Genomic DNA, 17,935 nt, shown 5'->3' on the forward strand with positions numbered 1-17,935 from the left:
AGCGCCCCAGGCAGCACGCCCCACGCCCTGGCCCGCCCGCCCCTGCACCTACTGCTGCTCAGACAGGCCTGGCCTTCCCTGTGTCCCGCAGCCTCGACCCTCCCTCCTGAGCAGTTTCTTTGTGTTTTTCTTACACTTTTATTGATTCCAGAGAGGAAGGGAGAGGGAGATAGAAACATCCATGATGAGAGAAAACCATTGATCAGCTGCCTCCTGCACACCCCCCACTAGGGATCGAGCCTGCAACCCGGGCATGTGCCCCGACCGGCGATGGAACAACCTCCTGGTTCATAGGTTGATGCTCAGCCACTGAGTCCAGCCAGCCAGGCCTGAGCAGTTCTTTGGAGTCCGAGCTGCCAAGCCAGTGGGGACCGGCAGGCTTGCCTGCAGTGGCAGGGCCCGCCTCAGCCCCCAGGCGGCGCCCAGGGCAAAGGTTGCCCAGGCCGAGTTGTGGGGGGCTGGCGGCAGCAGTGGCGGAGGCCTGGGCTTTTCCTTGTCTTGGGAGGCGTGGTGTCCCACTGACCCAGAGCCTGGGGCAGGGCCCTTGATGGGTGTGGGAGACCGAGGCCTCGCTGGCACGCAGGAAACCCTGGCAGCTCATCCCCAACCCTGGCTCCTGCTGCTGAGCCTCCAGCAGGGTGAGGCCTTCCACAGCAACTCCCAGGAGGGCCCCCAGCAACTCCCCCAGCCCCGGGGATGGCACCACAGCCCCCGCCCCCAGCAACTCCCCCAGCTCCCGGGAGGGCCCCCCAACCCCCCAGCAACTCCCCCAGCTCCCCGCGGCCCTGCCCTGTCCAGCCTCAGATCTGCCCCCCAGGGCCCAGCTCTCGGAGCTCTGAGGCTCCGGCCTTGGCCTGGCTCCGGCCTCAGCACAGGCCTTCCTGGGAGCATGACCTCTCATCTGGTTGCACCCCTCCGAGGCCCTGGGAGAAGAAATGACACGTGACACGTTGTGGGGACTGTGAGCGACTCGTGTTAACTTCTGGCAGCTCCTGGGGCTCTCACAGGGGGGCTCCGGCGCTCAGCCGCTGCACCAGGGCCCGCAGCTTCTCCGACAGCGCCACCTGCAGGAGGAGAGGAGGCGACGCTGGGCGGCCCAGGGGCAGAGGGGCACCTGGGAGCTGCGGGGCTGGGCGCTCCACCCACCTGGTACCCGGCTGGCAGCTCCAGCCGCCTGTGGGCGGGGCTGAGCCGGCTCAGGGACCGCTGGGCGAAGGCTCTGGATTCGGCCAGCGATGGGAGGGGCTCGCACAGCTGAGGGAAGAGAAGGGGCTCAGGGCCAGGGGTCAGGGCTGGATGTGGGTTGCGGGCGCAGACCGAGCGGGTGGGTGGAGTCGTCACCTGCCCCTGCTGGACCCAGAGTCGCAGGAGTGGCTCCACACGGGCCGGCCGCACGGTACAGGCCTCCCGGGCCCCTCGAGGCCAGACCCTCAGCTCCTGGCCGGCCTGGGGCGCCGGCTCCTCCGCCAATTGCAGCAGGTCCAGCAGCGGAGACCCTGTGTCGGGGGTTTGGGGTGGGCACCAAGAATGAAGTGGGGGCCTGGGGCGTGGAGGGGGCCTCAGAGGTGTGGGGCCTCACCATCGGCGCCCAGGAGCCGGAAGGCGGCCTTGCTCCCCGGCAAGGTCTGCTTCTCGGGGTCCTCGGTCAGCTTCATCCGAGGCTGGCCTCCCACAGACACCAGCTGCAGGGACAGGGTGTGGAGAGAGCTGGACCCTCTCCAACCCATGATGCCCACGGCGGTTGCAGGAAGTGCAAACAAGGGTCCGGAATGCTGGTGGACCTTGCACCCATGGCAAGGGCCAGGGTTATGCACCGACTGTCTAGTCCTGACAATGGGGGCTCAAGCTATTTCCTGACCAAATCCTTCTAATATTTCCTGGCCTTTAAGATAGTCTGTCTGCTACCGCACTTACCTGCCTAAGAGCTAGATGTGTATCCAACGTTGAATAAAAGGCTGGCGAGGCCTGGGCACCAGTGGAAGTCCTTCCCCTTGAGTTGGGCTTGCCCGCCTGGCCCCCAATATTTCCAAATTATTATTTCTTGTCTCGTCTCTTTCATTTGCGTGTGGCCCCTCCTCCAGATCCTGAACCCTGAACCACGCGGGGCGTGGGAACATTCACAGCCCACCCCCCATGGGCCCCAGTCCGTCTCTACCTTGTAGACGCAGCCCAGGGAAGGCTGGCGGGGGCAGGTGACCATGCTGGTGCCAATGCCAATGACATTCACTTCGCTGCCCTGGAAAGGGGGGGGGGCACTGGGCTCAGCCCGCACCTACAGGCCCAGGGCCTCCTGGCCACCCGCCCCCCCCCGCCCCCCCCCCCCCCGCTCCGCCCAGCCCCGCCCCGCCCCACCTGCTCTGCCCGCCCCCCCCCCCCCCCCCCCCCCCCCGCCCTCACCTGCTGGGCCAGCCGGGCCAGCTCCTTCTCATCGATGTTGTTGCTGACAGCGATGGGGACCGACTCCAGCCAGGGTGCCTGGAACCTGGGATGGGGGGCTCAGAAGTTCCTGATTCACCAGGGCTCCCTCCCTCCCTGGTCACGCCCCTCCCACAGGAGAATCTGCCCTCAGCCACACAGGCCACTGTGACCCTGCAGGGCCACCATGTCTCCATGGAGGTAGACCCAGACCAGACCTCCTCACTGTGGGAAAGGCAGGCGGCAGGGGACAGGGGGCAGGGGACAGGGGGCAGGGGGCAGGGTCCCTCCCTCTCCCTGCCCCACCCCTATATCGGCACCCCCGAGGGGGTCTCTCAGCACACAGCCCCCTGGACTCACTGGGCCGCCGTGGTCCGGAAGAGCGCCCGGACCTCCTGGGCCTGCTGCAGCAGGTCCCCACTGTCCAGCCGCACGCCCACAGCCCGGTAGCCCAGCTCCCCCAGGGCCAGGGCCACTGCCAGGAAGTTGGGAAGTCCGCTTCTGCGGCCGGGACAAGGAGGTCAGGGTCCTGCAGCTTCTCTGCCGAGCCCCCCGCCCCCACTGTGTCTCGGGGTGCCTGGCCTCACCTCCTCACGCTGTAGGTGTCCAGCAGGCCCTGGAAGGCCCGGGGGAAGGCCAAGGCATAGGCCACAAAGGCCGCCCGCTCCCCGGGGTGTGGATCCTGCACCCCCAGCCCCAGGTGGGCGCACACACGTTCCAGCCACGCCTCCACACGGGGGGCCAGGTCCACCTTGGGGCCCTGACCAGCAGCCGGAGCCAACATCTAGGGAGAGGGGTCCGCGAAGGGTGGGGACTGAGTTCACCCCAGGGTGAGGGTCTGAGCAGGGGCGATGCCACCTGCCTGCCAGCTTCCCAGGGCCACACTGTGGCTACCTGCCCAGGTGGCTTCTGTCCTTGTGCAGAGGACCGGACCCCCTGCTCTAGGCCGGCCGGCCTGGCCTTGGGGTCCGCCCTCTGGAGCTCAGGGGGAAGAGAAGGGTACTGACCGGGTCAGGAGGCACCTCCGTGCCGGAAAAGGAAGTGACGAAGGAGTGCGCCAGGGTCCCCACCACGGGCACGCCCCGCAGCTGTCCTGCCAGCACGTTGCTGCTGCCGTCAAAGCCTAGGCGGGCATCGGGGCATCGGGCTGTGCTCACAGGGGCCTCCGGCTGGGGGCCCTCCTCTGCCCCCGTCCCTCCTTCCCGGCCTCACCCCCCAGGTAGCTGTAGGTGGAGGCCGTGAGACCCCCGTCGGGGCCCTGCGCGCGCCGCAACCCCATTTCTAGCAGCCGTTTCTCAGGCCCTGCGATCAGGCGGAGCCGCGCCGCGTTGGTAGCAATGAGGCTGTGGGGGAGGCAGGGGACCAGGGTGAGGGTCACGTAGGCCCCAGAACCCGCCCCTCCTGGAGGCCGTGCGAGACACCCACGGAGCTCGGACCCGGGCGCATGCAGCCACGCCCACACCCCAAAGGGCCGGCCTCCCGGACGTCCAGGTCACCCCGGCTGGGGTAGGGGGCGAGGGGGCCCACCTGGCGTAGCTGACCAGGCAGAGGAGCGGCGTCTCCAGCAGCTGCACCACCAGCAGCGGCCCCGACACCTGCAGCAGCGGCACCTGCGGGGAGGGTGTCAGCTGGCGGCCGCCCCGCCCCCTCGGGCTCCCCTCCGCCCCGCTCAGCCCGCACTCACGCCAGGGAAGGCGAGGGAGCCCTCGGGCAGGGCCCGCACCGTCACCCCGGAGCAGTCCAGGGCCCGGAGGTGCTCGAAGAACGCGGGGTCAGTGTCTGGGGGCAGCACCGAGGCCAGGAACTGCACGTCTGGGGGCGACAAGGGCCGGCGTGGGCTGCGGCCAGAGCGCGGCCAAGGGGGCTCGCCGGGCGGCACCGTCTCCGCGACCGAGGGGCTCACTGGGGCGCAGTGAAGGGCTCATCGGGGTCCCCCACCCGGTCGCGTGTGGGGCGAGCTGGCCGGGTGGAGGGTCCTGCCCCGGGGAGTCCCTGGCGGCGAGCAGGGCCGGTACCTGCGTCGAGCAGGCGGAAGGCGCGCAGGAAGCGCACGCAGTCCCGCAGCCCCGCGGCCAGCGCGAAGGCGCCGCCGAACGGGCTCTGGCGGAAGAAGAGCTCGAACTCGGCGGGGGCGCTGGCCCGGCCCGCGCGCCAGTAGCCCAGCGCCATGGTGACCTGGTACAGGTCGGTGAGCAGCGGCCGCGCCGCCGCGCGCCCCTCGGGGTCCTGCTCCGCCGCCATCACGCCCGTCCGGACTCCGGCCTCCCCGCCCCGCCGGCCCACGTGACCCCGCCCCCCCAATAGCCGGTGCCCAGGCCTGCCCGTCACGACGCCCTGTTAGCCCTTGTGGACCTGCTCCCGGGAGGCGAGCACGCCCGGGAAGCCACCGCCTTTCCTGGCAACGGAGGGGCGGGGCGGGGCTGCCGGTCTCTGGACAGGGGTCCCCTAGGCCGGAGCGGGCTGAAGTGGGGAGTGCCCCCCGTCCCGGGTCACCCAGCTCAGCCCCTTGAAGCCTGGTCCCCTCCTGCCTCCCCCAGCTCTGTGCACCGGGTGGGAGGGTACAAGAGGGCAGTGGTGACCCCACCCCTGCTGGACTGTCCCCGCCCCTCCTGGGAGCCACCCAGGCCTGGGGAGGGACAGATGGTGAGGTGCTTCCCGTCAGCTCCTCCCAGGTGTGGCCGGGAAGCAGCCAGCCTGGTGCCCACCCCCAGCGGGCACCGCGGCTTCGCCCTGAGCCCCACAGGAGCCCTGTAATACAGGGCAGCCTCAGGGCCCCCACCAAGGGGGGCAGCTCCGGCCACAAGTGGCTGCAGCCCAGACCTTTCTCGGATATGCACCAGCAGGACTGGCCTGTCCCGGGCGGAACCCAGTGGCACCCGGGCTGGTAGGCGGGGCTGGGGGTGGGGCAGCAGGCAGGAGTCCACAGGAGTGTCAGGACTTGTCCCAGGAGTCCTCCAGCAATGGAGCTGCAGGCACTGCGCTGGGGAGGGGGTGCCCTCTGAGGGCTGAATGAGGACCAGGGAGGGAGGCAGGGTCTCACAGGGCAGGAGGGCCAGGCCGGCCTCCAGGGCCTCTCTTTCCTGGACAGCTGCGGGCCGCACTTTTGCTCCCACAGAGACAGCTCAGCGGGAACAGCGAGGAGGCAGAGGGAGAGTGGAGGGCTGGGTGCCTCCTGGGCCCCAGGGAGGAGTGAAGGGCCTGCCTTCTTCCTGGCCCACAGCTTGAACGGGACATGGCACTTGATGGGCGAGTGAACACAGGCCCAGAGACGGGAGAGGGCAGCAGGGTGAGGTCACAGCCACAGGAAGGGGGTGAGGTCATGGCCCCCGGGACCACTGCTGTAGGACAGACGGGCCCCAAGTGGGACACCACTGAGGCTGGGCCTGGCAGCGCTGCTCACTGAACACCCCCGCCCACAGGGCCCAGACCAGACAGGAGCCAGACAGGGAATTGCAGTCTTTAATGGGGGCAGGGCCAACCGGGTGGGGCTGGGGCTGGGGCTCAGATCTTGTTGAAAGCAGCAATGTCCACACTCTGCACCTGGAGGAAGGAGGGCGGTGGTCACGTGAGGCCCAGGTTCCCAAAGGCCGCCCCCCCCGCCCCGCGCCCCCCCCCGCCCCCCCCCCCCGCCCCGCGCGGCCTGCCCACTCACGTGCTCCTCGAACTTGGTGATCTCCTCCTCCAGCAGGTCGGTGCCCACCTTGTCGTCCTCCACCACGCACTGGATCTGCAGCTTGCGGATGCCGTAGCCCACGGGCACCAGCTTGGAGCCCCCCCAGGTCAGCCCATCCAGCTGGACAGAGCGCACGCATGCCTCCAGCTGGGCCATGTCTGTCTCGTCATCCCACTGGGGAACGAAGGGAGGAGGGGCTGGGTCAGGGGCCCACAGACTGCCGGGAGGCCCGCCCAGCAGCGCAGTTTACTCCTGTCCTGCCCCCACATCTCTCTCTTAGCCCGAGATTCCTGAGCCGGGCAGGGGAGGTCCGAGGCGGGCACTCACAGGCTTCACGTCCAGGAGGATGGAGGACTTGGCCACCAGCGCCGGCTTCTTGGCCTTCTTCTCTGCGTACTGCCGCAGCCGCTCCTCCCGCAGCCGGACGGCCTCCTTGTCGTCCTCCTCGTCACTGCCGAACAGGTCGATGTCGTCGTCCTCGTCGTCCTCCGCAGCCGCCGCCTTCCTGGTGGGCGGCTCTGCTTGGCGCATGGGCGACACGTGCTGCCAGAGGGGAGGGGGCTGAGACGCAGGCCCCTGGTGGCAGGCCTCTCACCCTCACTACCCCTGGGCCGGCCTCGGCTCCTCTGTAGCAGCACCAGGTGTGGGGGCTCTGGTCTGCGGGGCGGCCTCACCTGGGTCTGCGGGGCTGTGGCCCGGTGGGCAGGCGAGCTCTTCTCCAGCAAGCTCAGACGGGCCTCCAGCTTGGCGATGGCCCGCTGCAGGTCCTGCACCACTGCGGGGTGAGGGGATGCTGGTCAGACCACAGCAGCCGGGCCCCACCCCTCCCCCACCGAGCCCAGGGCCTCACCTCCTCGCAGGCTCTGGTTCTCCACTTCCAGGCTGGCGATCCGGGTGACCAGCTCACTGTGGTCTCCGCTGGGCCCGCTGGAGGCTCCAGGGCCTGAGCTCTGCAAGGCAGGGGGAGGTGAGGGTGTGGCACTCAACCCGCTCCAAGGCCCCCACAGCCACTGAGCAGCACAGCCCCGAGCTGGGTAGGAGGCCTGAGACACGAGACGCAGTTCCTGTCTTCCCAGCCAGTCACCTGCCAGCGGCAGCCCTGTGGGGCCAGGGTGACTTCTCGGCCACGCAGGAAGCAGGGGGCCCAGGGCAGAAGCTCAGAGCCTGGCTGCCACTGCCCGGTGTGAGGCAAGGAGCAGGACTGACAGTCCCAGGGGCAGCCTGGCCTGGGGCCTCAGGGGGGCTGGGCAGCATGGCCTTGAGGTGGAAACGGGAGGGGAGAGCAGCTGAGAGGCCCGAGCAAAGGCAGCCCCCTTAGCAGCCAGCACAGCGCCTGGCCTTCCCCTGCTGGGCACACCCCGCTGGCTCACTGAGTCTGCGCTGGATGGCGCTGGCCCGTCCGACCCACACATGCTGCCCAGGGAGCTCAGCCACAGGGCGCCACAGCGCAAGCCGGAATCACGCCCTCGTGGAATGGCTCTGGGACACGGTGCACCTGGCCCGTTGCCCAGGGTCACTGTCCCTCCTCCAGTGTCCAATCATGATACAGACCTTGGCCTGAGGCCCACCCAAGCAGCCACAGGACAAGCCACTGCTCCGCACCCCCCAACCACGGAGAAGCTAAAGGTCTCCAGGCAGGACAGGTGCCGGGTGCCTGGCTCTGTCACTCACTGCGGGCAGCGCAAGGCTGACGCTGTCCCATGACCCACCGAGCAGAGCCGGCTCAGGGTGGCCAGGGCGCCGTGTGGCTGGAGAAGGAGCACTGACCAGCCAGGGGACCAGGTGGGCTCTGCTCACGCCACTCCCCTCCTCTCGGCGCACCTCCGTGCCCTGCTATGGTCAGTCAACAGCACCCATCGACTCTGCAGCTCCCGTTGGACCACCCACACCTGCATCTCAGACGCCACCACCAGCCGTGGCCCCCACACCATTCCCACTAAGACCTCCGATGGCCTGGATCACACAGGGATGGAGGCCAGAGCTACCGCCCCTGCCCAGCCGTCCGGCCCCAGCTCCGGAGGCTCCTCTCCCAGGGGTTAGTGCCGGGAGCAAGTGAGCGGGGTCCTGGCAACAGGCTGGTGCCTCGAGCCCTGCTGCGGGGCAGGTAAGTGGTGGGAAGACAGCAGGTCGCTGGTACCAGCCCTGCACATCACCAGTCCACTCCAAGAAGGCTATGCCCTCGCCCCGCCCCAGCATGAACTCACCCCCAAAGTTCTGGAACAGAGCCTCTACAGGGCGACCCCGTCACACTGGCTGGTGTCCTCGTAGGACACACAGAGGCAAGAGGATGCAGAGACAAGGGAAGAAACGGCCATCTGTAGGCCAAAGAATGCGGCCTTGGAAGGAACCAGCCCTGCCCACACCTTGATCCTGGACTCCAGCCTTCAGATTACGAGAAAATGACTGACGCTTACGCTGTGGTCCGTGGTGCTTTGTGACCCAAGCCCCAGCAGCACAGCACAGCTGTCCCCAAAGACCAGGGCCCAGCAGCTGGCCACCACAGCCAGGCCCAAGGGAGGGAGGAGGAAGAGCCTCCTGGGTGCAAAGACCTCGTGCCGCCAGGGCCTGTGTCTGCCCGGCTCACCCTGGGTGAGGTAGGAGGCAAGGCAAGTAGGGGCCATGCCCAACGCAGGGCCTGCTGGGCAGCTGGCAGTGGCACCACTTCCCAGAGGACACCTGCCCGGGGCTGCCCAGCCTGTGGCCAGGAGCCAGTACACCCGAACCAGCTGTGCAGGCAGGTGACCTCACATGGCAAAAAGGACTTTGCAGACGTGATGCGGTAGGGGAGATGGGAGGTGACCCTGGATTTTCCAGGTGGGCCCAGCGTCACCCCCCAGGTCCACAGAAGAGAAAGGCAGGGAGAGGAGACGTGACTAGAGCAGGCCGTGAACTGCTGGCGAGGAGCCACAGGCCACGGAGTGGGCAGCTTCTAGAAGCTGGAAGGGCGGGAAGGATGCTCCTGGAGGCTCCAAAGGAGCACAGCTGTGCGGACACTTGCCTCCAGGGCCAGGACACTTCATGTCCCAGAGAGAGAGGCCCCGGCTCCTCTGGCCAGGGAGGTGGACCAGTAGGTCCGCTGCCTCCTAGGGACACGCCTCCTGGCCTGGCAGGGACAGAGGTGGCCATGGTCCCATCTGGGACCAGGAAGCCGAGCTGGGCTGCAGGGCCCCTGCTTGGGCCTCAAACTCGATGGTGCTCGTTCTGTGATTGAACTCCACCCCCTGTGAACCCGGCTCCTCTGGGGAGGTCAAGGCCTAGGAGGGAAGGGAGGCTTCCCTTAGCAGAGAGCAAGCAGAAGGAAGTGACTGGCGGGGAGGGAGCAAAGGAGGGGACCCAGGTGAGCGCCAGCAAGCAGGCGATCAGCACAGCAAGGAGGCAGAGGAAGAGGTGCCTGTGGTCTGGGCCAGGTCCGTGCCTGCGCAGCAGCCTCGCCCTGGCTTTGCTCCAAGGGCAGAGCCATCAGCGGCACCGGGGAAGTCATGCGCAGAGGCATGAGGGCGGCGGCAGCGCCAGCCTGGATGCTCGGCCGCGGTACTCACTCCGGCCAGGGATTTCTGGATGTTCTCTCTGGCTCTCGCAATGTCCCGGAGGATCACGCTTGCGCCGTTCTCCTGCAGACAGTGCAGAAAGAACCAGTCTTTTCTTTCATTAAAAATTTTATAATTTCAAAAAAAAATAGGAACCTTATGTCCCTCATGTGGAGAGCGAGGAAGCGATGTGCAGGACGGAAGCTCAGCGGGGCAGCGAGGTGCGCGAGGTGCCAGAGCCCTGCCACAGTGGCCTCGGCCCCAGGCTTGCGCGTGCTGTGCTCCCAGTGGCCTGCAGACCGTGGGTGTGTGCTGCCTCGTGCTGAGACAGGAGCAGCCAGGACCCCTCCACAGACCCAGGAGCAGCCAGGACCCCCCCCACAGGCCCCCACCTCCAGCACCTGGGGCAGAGCCACCCAGCGCCCCAAGCACAGCCCTCACCTGGCGCGAGGAGCCCGCCACAGGCCCGTTCATCTGCTCATAGAATTTCCTTTCTGCATCGTCGTATTTGAACTTGTCGAACCAGATCTTCTCGTGCACAAGGAAGTTTGTGGCCATCTTCCTGCTGGGAGGAAAGGAGAGGCTGACAGCCTGGACTGCACAGGCCCCTTCTCACAGCCCAGATGCCAAAGGTGCAGGGTAGCCGCCCGGTGCCTGGGAGACCAGGCCTCCAGGCCCCACGGCAGAGCTGGGAAGCCCCCATCCACGCCACCTGTTCCCACGGCCATGCGGCTCCCTCCATGCACAGGCCACAGTCCCAGGCCCGCCCCAAAGACCAGCGGCTCTCAAAGTGTGGCCAAGGCCTGCTGAGGATCCCGAGGTCCCCCCTTTTCCAAGCACACATCAGTGCAAAGCTGGATTTGAGTCCGACAACACACACTCACAGCTGAACACACTGCCTCTTACTGAGCAGACACTAAAGATTTCAAAACGTAAAACGAGGCCACCTGCTCAGTGAGTCTGCTTACAGGAAAGCTCTTTCTCATGAAGTGCCCACCAGCGTGTAGCAAGCTGGTCACTACTCCCAGTGCACACCGGCAGCACCTCAGCTGATGTGGTGGACCCACAGATAAAACAAAAGCTCTCCAGGGTTCCGAGATCAGTCAGTTTGAGAACCACTGCTCTAGACCAGGGCAAGCCAACTAGGGCCCGAGCCACACCCAGCCTGGTGTCGGTCTGTGCACATACTGCCGGGCACAGACGCCCCTCTGCTGCTTCCCCAGCCCGACAATGTGGGGCAGCTGCCCAGACCTGGGCCCGCAGAGCTCTCTTGCTCCTCGCCCATCCCACCCGTTCCCTGTGCCCAGGAACCAGGTCCTCCAGTGGCCTCTTGCTGACAAGAGTAAGTGGGTCTCACCCAAGAAAAGCCAGCTCCATGAACTCGGCTTCTGCCCCATGCCCCCTCCTCCACGATGGGCCGTGCCCTGTCCCTCACGAGGCCCGTCCTGTCAACCCATCAGATCAACCCTTCAGAGAGCAGAGCAAAGGGGCTCCCACCGGGAATCGGGGGCCAGGCTGGCGCCCTTTCCCTGGAGACCCAGGGAGCCTCTGCAAGTCCCACTGGCCCAGCCCCTGCACCACAGGGCCTCTAGCTGCCCTAGGGTCCATAGTCTATGCCCACCTGCCTGGGAACCCCTTCCCTGGCCAGGCACTGGATGCCCCCCCCCCCCCCTCCAGGCCCCTGACCTGGCTTCCAGAGACCACGGCTGCACTGAGTGATGCTGTCCTAGGAGGAGGCCCTGGGGTCACCAGGCCGTAAGTCTGCCTCGATCAGCGCATCCTTCAGACTCAGGCCAACAGACTGGCCATGGGTGGGTCCCAGTGGGCCCAGGAGCCTCCACTGCGGCCCTAGGAATTGCCCAGACAATACCCTGCATGGGGCAGACTCAACCCTGAGCTATGACCCTGAAGGCTGCACTGCCCAACCCACTCCTGCATCCAACTTAGCCGGGTCCAGGGGTCAAGGAAAGAGCTCGCTGGGGTGGGGGCAGGGAGGGGGTGCGCGCGGCCCCGGCCCAGGCACCCATCCAGCATGTTTCTCCTACTTGGGTCTCAGGCTGGACATGGACGGGCCAGACCGGGCACTGGGCCGGTGAACCAGAGCCGTGGATTCGAGGCGCCAGGCCACACGCAGGGCCTCGGCAGCGTGGTGGCGGCACTCCGCACTGTCGTAGGTGGGCTTGCTGAGCCAGGGCGCCTCGGCGTCCTTGTGCAGGAAGTACCAGTAGGGCAGGGCAGACGGAGGGACGCCCGCCTCGGCCCGCCTCAGCTCAGCCCGCTTGCTTCCCACGGCGTTGCGGGCCCGCCGCTCTCGGCGGGCCCGCTTGGCATTCTCGGCCTGGCTGGCTCGCTCCTGCAGGCGCACCTTCCCAGGGGGGTGGCCGTCAAACAGGGCCTCGTAGAAGCCCCTCTCAGCTGCGTCGTAGCGGGGCTTGTCCAGCCACACCTCCCGCACCAGCGCCTGCAGGCTGCCCAGCAGGGGCTGGCCATTGGCTGGGGAGCTAGGCTGGTGGGCGAGGGCCAGGGCCAAGGCAGGTGCCCGCTGGCCCGTGTCAGGAGCCCCCTGCCCGCTGCTGCCCTCGGTGGCCAGCAGCAGAGCCTGAGACCACTCCACGAAGGCCCGCTCGGCCTGGTCAAAGGCAGACTTGTTGACCCAGATGCCCCAGGTCACATGGTGGCAGGCCACCTGGCTTCCGTGGGTGCAAGGGCCCCTGGGGGCCAGCGCCGGTGGCCGGGCTGCCTGGGCAGCCAAGTCTGCCAGCCTCTGACGGTAGGAGCTCTCCGCCTGGTCGAAAAGCGGCTTGTCCAGCCAGACGTGGTCGGCCGAGAGGCCCACGAGGGCCAGGTCTGCCCTGCCCAGCCCGCTCTTCGGGGAGCGCTTCCGCTTCTTCTGCAGGGGCTGCCGCCCGTAATGGCTCTTCCGGGGGCTGCCCCTGCTGCTGTCCGGGGCCTCGGCCTCCTCCGGCCCCGGCCCATTCACGGCTGGCACCTGAGCCGGGAGCTGCTGGGCAGCGGCGGCGGCTCGCGTGGCCTGGTGCTCGTGGGCGCGCTGCTTGGCCTCCCCATGCTTCTGCTTGTCCTCCCAGACGGTCTCCAGGGCACAGGAGGCCTTGCCGCTCCTCATCTGCGCGCAGCAGTGGAAGCAAGCACAGAAGGCAGTTGAGCACAGTGCCCCGCGGCCGCGCCCGCCCCGCCCTCAGCAGCCCGGCTGGTGCCGCAGGACCCTGCGGATGCTTCCCAAGGGGGGTGCCGTCCGGCAACATGCAGGACCCCAAGTCAAACCCGCAGGGACCTCGGTGAAGCGATCAGTAGGTAACATACACGTACGGGTGTATAAATATTTGTATCCTTTAACTGTGAAGCTTGTTTTCTAACCCAACATGCACCATGCTCTCCAAAGGGGTCTAGAGAAGATGGTTTCCAAGCCTCAGAAACCTTTTCTGATAGAATCCCCGACTGGGTGCCGGGGAACCAGTGCACTCCCTCCACCTGACCCTCACGGGAACACCCTTCCCAACAAGCCTGGCCCATGAGACAGGCAGACTCACGTCCACGGACAGTTACTATTGACCTGAAACGGTCCCTGGACAGCCTGTGCCTTTGCTAAGCCCGACCACTTCCGGGCACTGGTTTTAATGGATGCACTGGGCGGTCTCTGAGGTGGCCATCGTGGTGTAAGGGGCACCATCAGTGGGGCAGTGGGAGGCAGCTGGGGGCTGAGCCCCACCATCCTCATGGAGGGGACTTTCGTTGTCTGCCGCCCTCGTAGCAACAGCCTCACCACCCACCCCCCTGCTGCCAGGCGTGGCGCTGTGGAAAGGTGGCTGGCACCGTGCGGACCAGCCCAGAAACGGGAGGCAGCCCCCACTGAGCAGGAGCAGAGGGGCCTGGGCCCGCAGCCAGGGATCCCTGTGAGTCTGACCGGGATCCCTGCTCACCCAGGGCCTTCCTAGGAGGTGGCTGTGAGCTTGCCTCCCAGCCACAGCCCCACCCTGGGCCCTGCTCCCCAGAGCAGAGGGAGGCATCCTGACCAACACCCAGTGCTAACTCGCCAGGGCTGCAGCCCTCCCTCAGGACACCCCTACCGTCCCCGGCTTCTGTGGGTCACTGGTGGAGCCTAAGCAACCGCCGACCCAGTGGCCCACAGAGCCAGGCAGCCCTCAGACCTAGGAGGCAAGGTCTCCAGAGCAGGGCAGCCTTTCAGCCGGGAAGGCAAACCCTTCCCCCTCCTCGCCTGGACCCACACGCTTCCTAACACCAGCAGAAGTGGAAGCCCACGGACACGGGGACCAAGCCCCACACCTGCCGAGCACTTTGGGGAGAGACCCTTATCCCCTGGGCCTTTAACGGCACATGCCCCTGGCACCTTCCTGCCCAGGCTGGTGGCAGCACTTACCAAGGCCAGGCTGGCCGCAGAGGCAGTGGTGGGAGGCAGGAGCTTGTGCCCACAAGGCAGGGCATTGTGACATCACTCACTGTCCCTGAAGGGGCAGCAGGATGAGCAGGCAGGGCTTATGTGCCCTCTGACCTCTCTGAGGCCTGGCCCCTCTGGCTCAGCCCACAAGGCTGGCCCCTAGTGCCCAAGCCCTGCCAGACCCTGTTGGCCACAGCTCAGGGGAGGGGAAGTCAGTCTCTGGACGCCCCAACTAGGCCCGAGGACTGAGGCAAGGGCTGGTGGGGCCCGTCACCTGACCTGCCCAGGGAAGCCCTGAGGGGTGCGGGGCAAGTGGAAAGGCAGTGCCGCTACCTGGGGCCCCGGCTCAGGTGATGGGAGCTTGGGCAGGAGCAGGCGTACTTACTTTCACTCTGACCTCCTAGGACAGCATGGAGAGAAAGCAGCAGGTTAGAGGCAGTCAGACAGGCGGGCCCTTCCAGAAGCTGCTCGCTGAGGCGGCGTGCGGCGAGGTGGCTGGAGGAGCAGAGGTGAGCACCACAGACCCACCACCGACATCCCAGGAGGGGCCAGCTCCCCCTGCTCAGGCACCGTCACACTGAGCCGGGCACTTCCTGGGAGGCGCCATCTGAGCGCCCTCCCATCCGCTCTGCTGGGGCCTGAGCCCCACTGCCCACCGGAGCTGTGGAGGGTCCAGCGCAGCCCCGCCCTCTGCACCCGCGGGCTGAGGGATGCGGAGCAAGGTGAGGAGGCCCACACCACGAGTGTCCGTCACCAGAGCGCTGTCTGGGGGAGCCTCCCTGCCCTGAGCACAAGGACAGGGCTGTCAACGCCACGCAGACGGGACCAGCCGGCCAGATGCCGCACCCCAGGAGCTGAGAGCCAACCAGCTCTGCAAGGCCCTCCGGGCACAGACAGCAAGACCTCTCGCCCGGTGGCTAGAGCCCTAAGAACCTGCCTCCCTTCTCCAGAAGGCGCTCTGCCACCCAGGTCCCTGCCGGACAGGGACACACGAGGCGCCCTGAGGAGCCACTGACAAGAACGCGTACCAAGGGGAGCAGCGGCCTGCGGAGCGCACGGGAGGTCCCGGCTGCCGGGCTTCTGAGGTGAGGGTGGCAGATGGCTCTGGGGAGAGGGCACGCCGGCCAGAGGGGCAGCGCCCAGAGCCTGGCCACAGCGGAGGGCAGCAGAGCGCCACGTGGGCGTGGAGCGGTGTGGGGATGTGGCCGAGCGCCCACAGGGACGTCCGGGGTCCCAGCCCTGCGGCCAGATCCCCCAGGACAGCTGAGCGACGCAGGGCCCACCTCTACTTCCTCAGCACCCGCTCCCGATGGCCCGAGTTCCATGAGGGCCCCCAAACGAACGCCCATCCCTCGCGGGAGAAAAGCCACTGGGAGTTGGGACACTTCCCTCTGAGAACCAGCTCGCAAGCCCACAGCTCAGGACAGGTGCCCGCCCCGCCCGGGGCTGCAGGCAGGAGACGGGGCGAGGCTGCACCAGGAGCGGCGCCACAGCCAACAGGAGAATGGCCCCTGAGCCCCGCTGGCTGCCGACTCCCCCACTGGGTCAGCCCTCAACCCGAGGCACACTGACACCTCTCCCATAGAGGGGCCACCCTGCCGAGCTGCCAGAGTCCTCGGGGCCCATGGTTTGGGGGGCCCATGGTTGGGGAGGCCCCAGAGGGATGCCGCCCGGCCTGGCCCCCAGGCCCAGGGCAAAGGCGCGGACGCAGCAGGGCTGGTCCTGGTTAGAGAGACCTTACTTGCGGCTGCACTGACCTGCAGGACCTCGGTCCCGGGCCCTCTCGCCCCTGCAGAGCCGGGAAAGCAGCTTGCGGAGCCAGCACGGAGCCTGCTGTCCGGAGGGCCCTGCGGGAAGCTGAGGACCTGGCCTCAGAGCTGTGCCCAAGGTGCTGGGGAGCCACGAGGCTGGGCTAGTGAGGAAGGTTTCTGGGAGAGGTGGGCCCCCCAGCCCTGCTGGACCAGACCACCTTCCCATCCCCCAGACCCTGCTCAGGCAGCCCGTAGCCCACATCACCGCACTGCAGTCACACACGGGCTGCAGACGGTACACCCAGGGGTCAAAAAGCCTCCAGCTCCCAGGGAAGTGGGAAGTGGGAATGGCATGAGGTGTGAGGTGCTGGGGCCGGGTCTGCAGGCAGCTCGGCTTTCTACCCCCCACCCCCAGGCTGGAACCGGTGCTGCACAATGGAGCTGTCTGCAGCGTCCCAGCCGGCAATGAGCACCCCAAGCCTTGACGTTCTAGAACAGCCAAGTCGTGGGGCAGCTGCGTGGACAGGAGGCAGAGAGGATGCCCTTTGCCTCCTGTGGGGCCGCTCCAAAGGCCCAATTCCCACTCAGATGCTTTCTGACCCGACTCGGCCCCACTCAAAAATGCCAGCCTGTCCGAGGCCCTGCACCCCAGACCTCACACTGTGGCTGCCCATCACCCTGTCCCAGGCCCCGCCTCCAGCACCACAGCTGGTGGGGGTGTGGCCTAAGCTGACCAGCCAGGCCCTTCCCTTGGGGCAGCTCTAGGACTGCACACGTGCTCCCACCCCACCCGTCTATGCACACATCACGCGTGTGCGTGTCCAGGCCTCTACACGGCTGGGAGCCACGAGCGGGAGGGGAAGGCTCCGAGGCGGTGAGGAGTGGGGGTCGGTGTCCACGCCTGCACTCGGCATCAGTGCACGCGGCCACCCACTTCCAACACATACGTGTCATCGCCAAGTACCAGCTCCGGCCAGGGCTGGACAAATGCCCAGGCCGGCGCTTCCTGCCTGCAGCCCCCGAAACGCTGACGCTAGCACCTGACACTCCGGACGTATTCTTTTTGTTGATCTTTTTCAAACCTCACCTCCAAGCAACCATTTGCAAAAACACCAGTCCAGCAAGCCCTGCCCCCCTGAAGGCCGCGGCCTCTCCCAGCAGCCCAGGCGCAGAGCCCAGCGGCGGGAGGCGGGGATCCAGGCCCTTCGAGGCGCAAAGGGACCGACGGTCGAGTGCCCACTGCCCAGGCCCCCTGAGGCCCACAGCGGCCACACTCCAGGGTGAGGAAGGCGGCCTGGCCTGGCGGGCACCGCCCAGACGGGCACGGGGTCCAGGACGCGGCTCTGTGCCCCGGGAGTGTGCCCGGCGCTCTGGGAAGGCACTTCCCCCGGGACGTTCTGTCCCGCGCAGGCCGGGTCCATGCCCCCGACTCCCCGCAGGCGGGGCCCACCCCCTGCGCCCGGGCAGCCCCCCTGCTGGGACCCCTCACGCGGCCTCCGTGGGTCCGCCCCCCCGCCGCCCCCGGGGCTCCCGCAGGAGCCTTTCCCTCGTCCTCACTGAGGTGCCCGCTTGTAACGGACGGCACCGCCTTCCCTCGGGGCCTGCCGCCAGGTGCGCCTCCCGCCGGACCCGGATCCAAGTCGAGACCCGGTCACCCTGAGGACCCTGTCTCGGTCGCTCGGCAGTCGCTCCTCACTCCTCCCCGCTCAGGGGCCCTCACGGTTCCTAGACGGCCCGGCGCGGCGAATGCTCAGTACACACGGGCCGGGGACAGCTGGGCGGACGCCGGTCACCACCCGGGCTGGCCCAGGCGGCTCCCGCTTCCCCGCCGCGCTCGGGCGGCCACGTGGCCCGCGGGCCCCGCCCCTCTGCGCCGGGCCCGGGAGCCGCACTTGGCCCACGGCCCCCGGCCGGCACTTGGGCCCGGTCTCCGAAGGCGCGGAGCCGCCGGCGCAGCCCGAGCCGCCCGTCCCCTGGGGCCTCCCGGCAGGCGCGGCGGCCTCGGCGCGGGCCGCAGTACTCACACGCCAGCCAAGGACGCGGCGACCAGACACGAGTGCTCGGGGCGCGGGGCTGCGGAAAGAGAAGGCCGCCGGGGCGCGCACGGGAAATGAGACCGCGGGGCCGACCGCGCGACGCGGACGGGGACGCAGGG

At 67.7% G+C, this 17,935-nt stretch overlaps 2 protein-coding genes across 7 annotated transcripts; both read right to left on the reverse strand.

Moving 5' to 3' along the window:
- Positions 1 to 781: 781 nt before the first annotated feature.
- Positions 782 to 4,702, reverse strand: NAPRT (nicotinate phosphoribosyltransferase). Its single transcript, XM_070392475.1, has 13 exons — positions 4,431 to 4,702; positions 4,100 to 4,227; positions 3,943 to 4,025; positions 3,628 to 3,758; positions 3,423 to 3,538; positions 3,003 to 3,199; positions 2,776 to 2,916; positions 2,398 to 2,482; positions 2,156 to 2,236; positions 1,580 to 1,682; positions 1,342 to 1,496; positions 1,147 to 1,254; positions 782 to 1,064 (listed from the first exon to the last, which is right to left on the reverse strand). The coding sequence occupies exons 1-13, from the start codon at positions 4,654 to 4,656 to the stop codon at positions 1,002 to 1,004; spliced, it is 1,617 nt and encodes a 538-aa protein (XP_070248576.1). The 5' UTR covers positions 4,657 to 4,702; the 3' UTR covers positions 782 to 1,001.
- Positions 4,703 to 5,860: 1,158 nt separating this feature from the next.
- EEF1D (eukaryotic translation elongation factor 1 delta) lies at positions 5,861 to 17,887 on the reverse strand. Of its 6 annotated transcripts, none has more exons than XM_070392469.1 (8): positions 17,805 to 17,887; positions 10,057 to 10,180; positions 9,628 to 9,699; positions 6,939 to 7,038; positions 6,763 to 6,863; positions 6,416 to 6,631; positions 6,068 to 6,262; positions 5,861 to 5,955 (listed from the first exon to the last, which is right to left on the reverse strand). In XM_070392469.1, the coding sequence occupies exons 2-8, from the start codon at positions 10,171 to 10,173 to the stop codon at positions 5,917 to 5,919; spliced, it is 840 nt and encodes a 279-aa protein (XP_070248570.1). In that variant the 5' UTR covers positions 10,174 to 10,180; positions 17,805 to 17,887; the 3' UTR covers positions 5,861 to 5,916. The 6 variants fall into 6 exon arrangements, with proteins under 6 accessions (XP_070248570.1, XP_070248572.1, XP_070248573.1 ...); XM_070392471.1 differs by having other exon boundaries at positions 10,057 to 10,177; positions 17,805 to 17,886; XM_070392472.1 differs by lacking the exon at positions 17,805 to 17,887 and adding an exon at positions 17,338 to 17,521.
- Between the last annotated feature and the right edge of the window lie 48 nt (positions 17,888 to 17,935).

Source organism: Myotis yumanensis, unplaced genomic scaffold (assembly GCF_028538775.1).
Source record: "Myotis yumanensis isolate MYYU_CA2020_CCGP unplaced genomic scaffold, mMyoYum1.0.hap1 SCAF_15, whole genome shotgun sequence".
Classification (NCBI taxonomy): Eukaryota; Metazoa; Chordata; class Mammalia; order Chiroptera; family Vespertilionidae; genus Myotis; species Myotis yumanensis.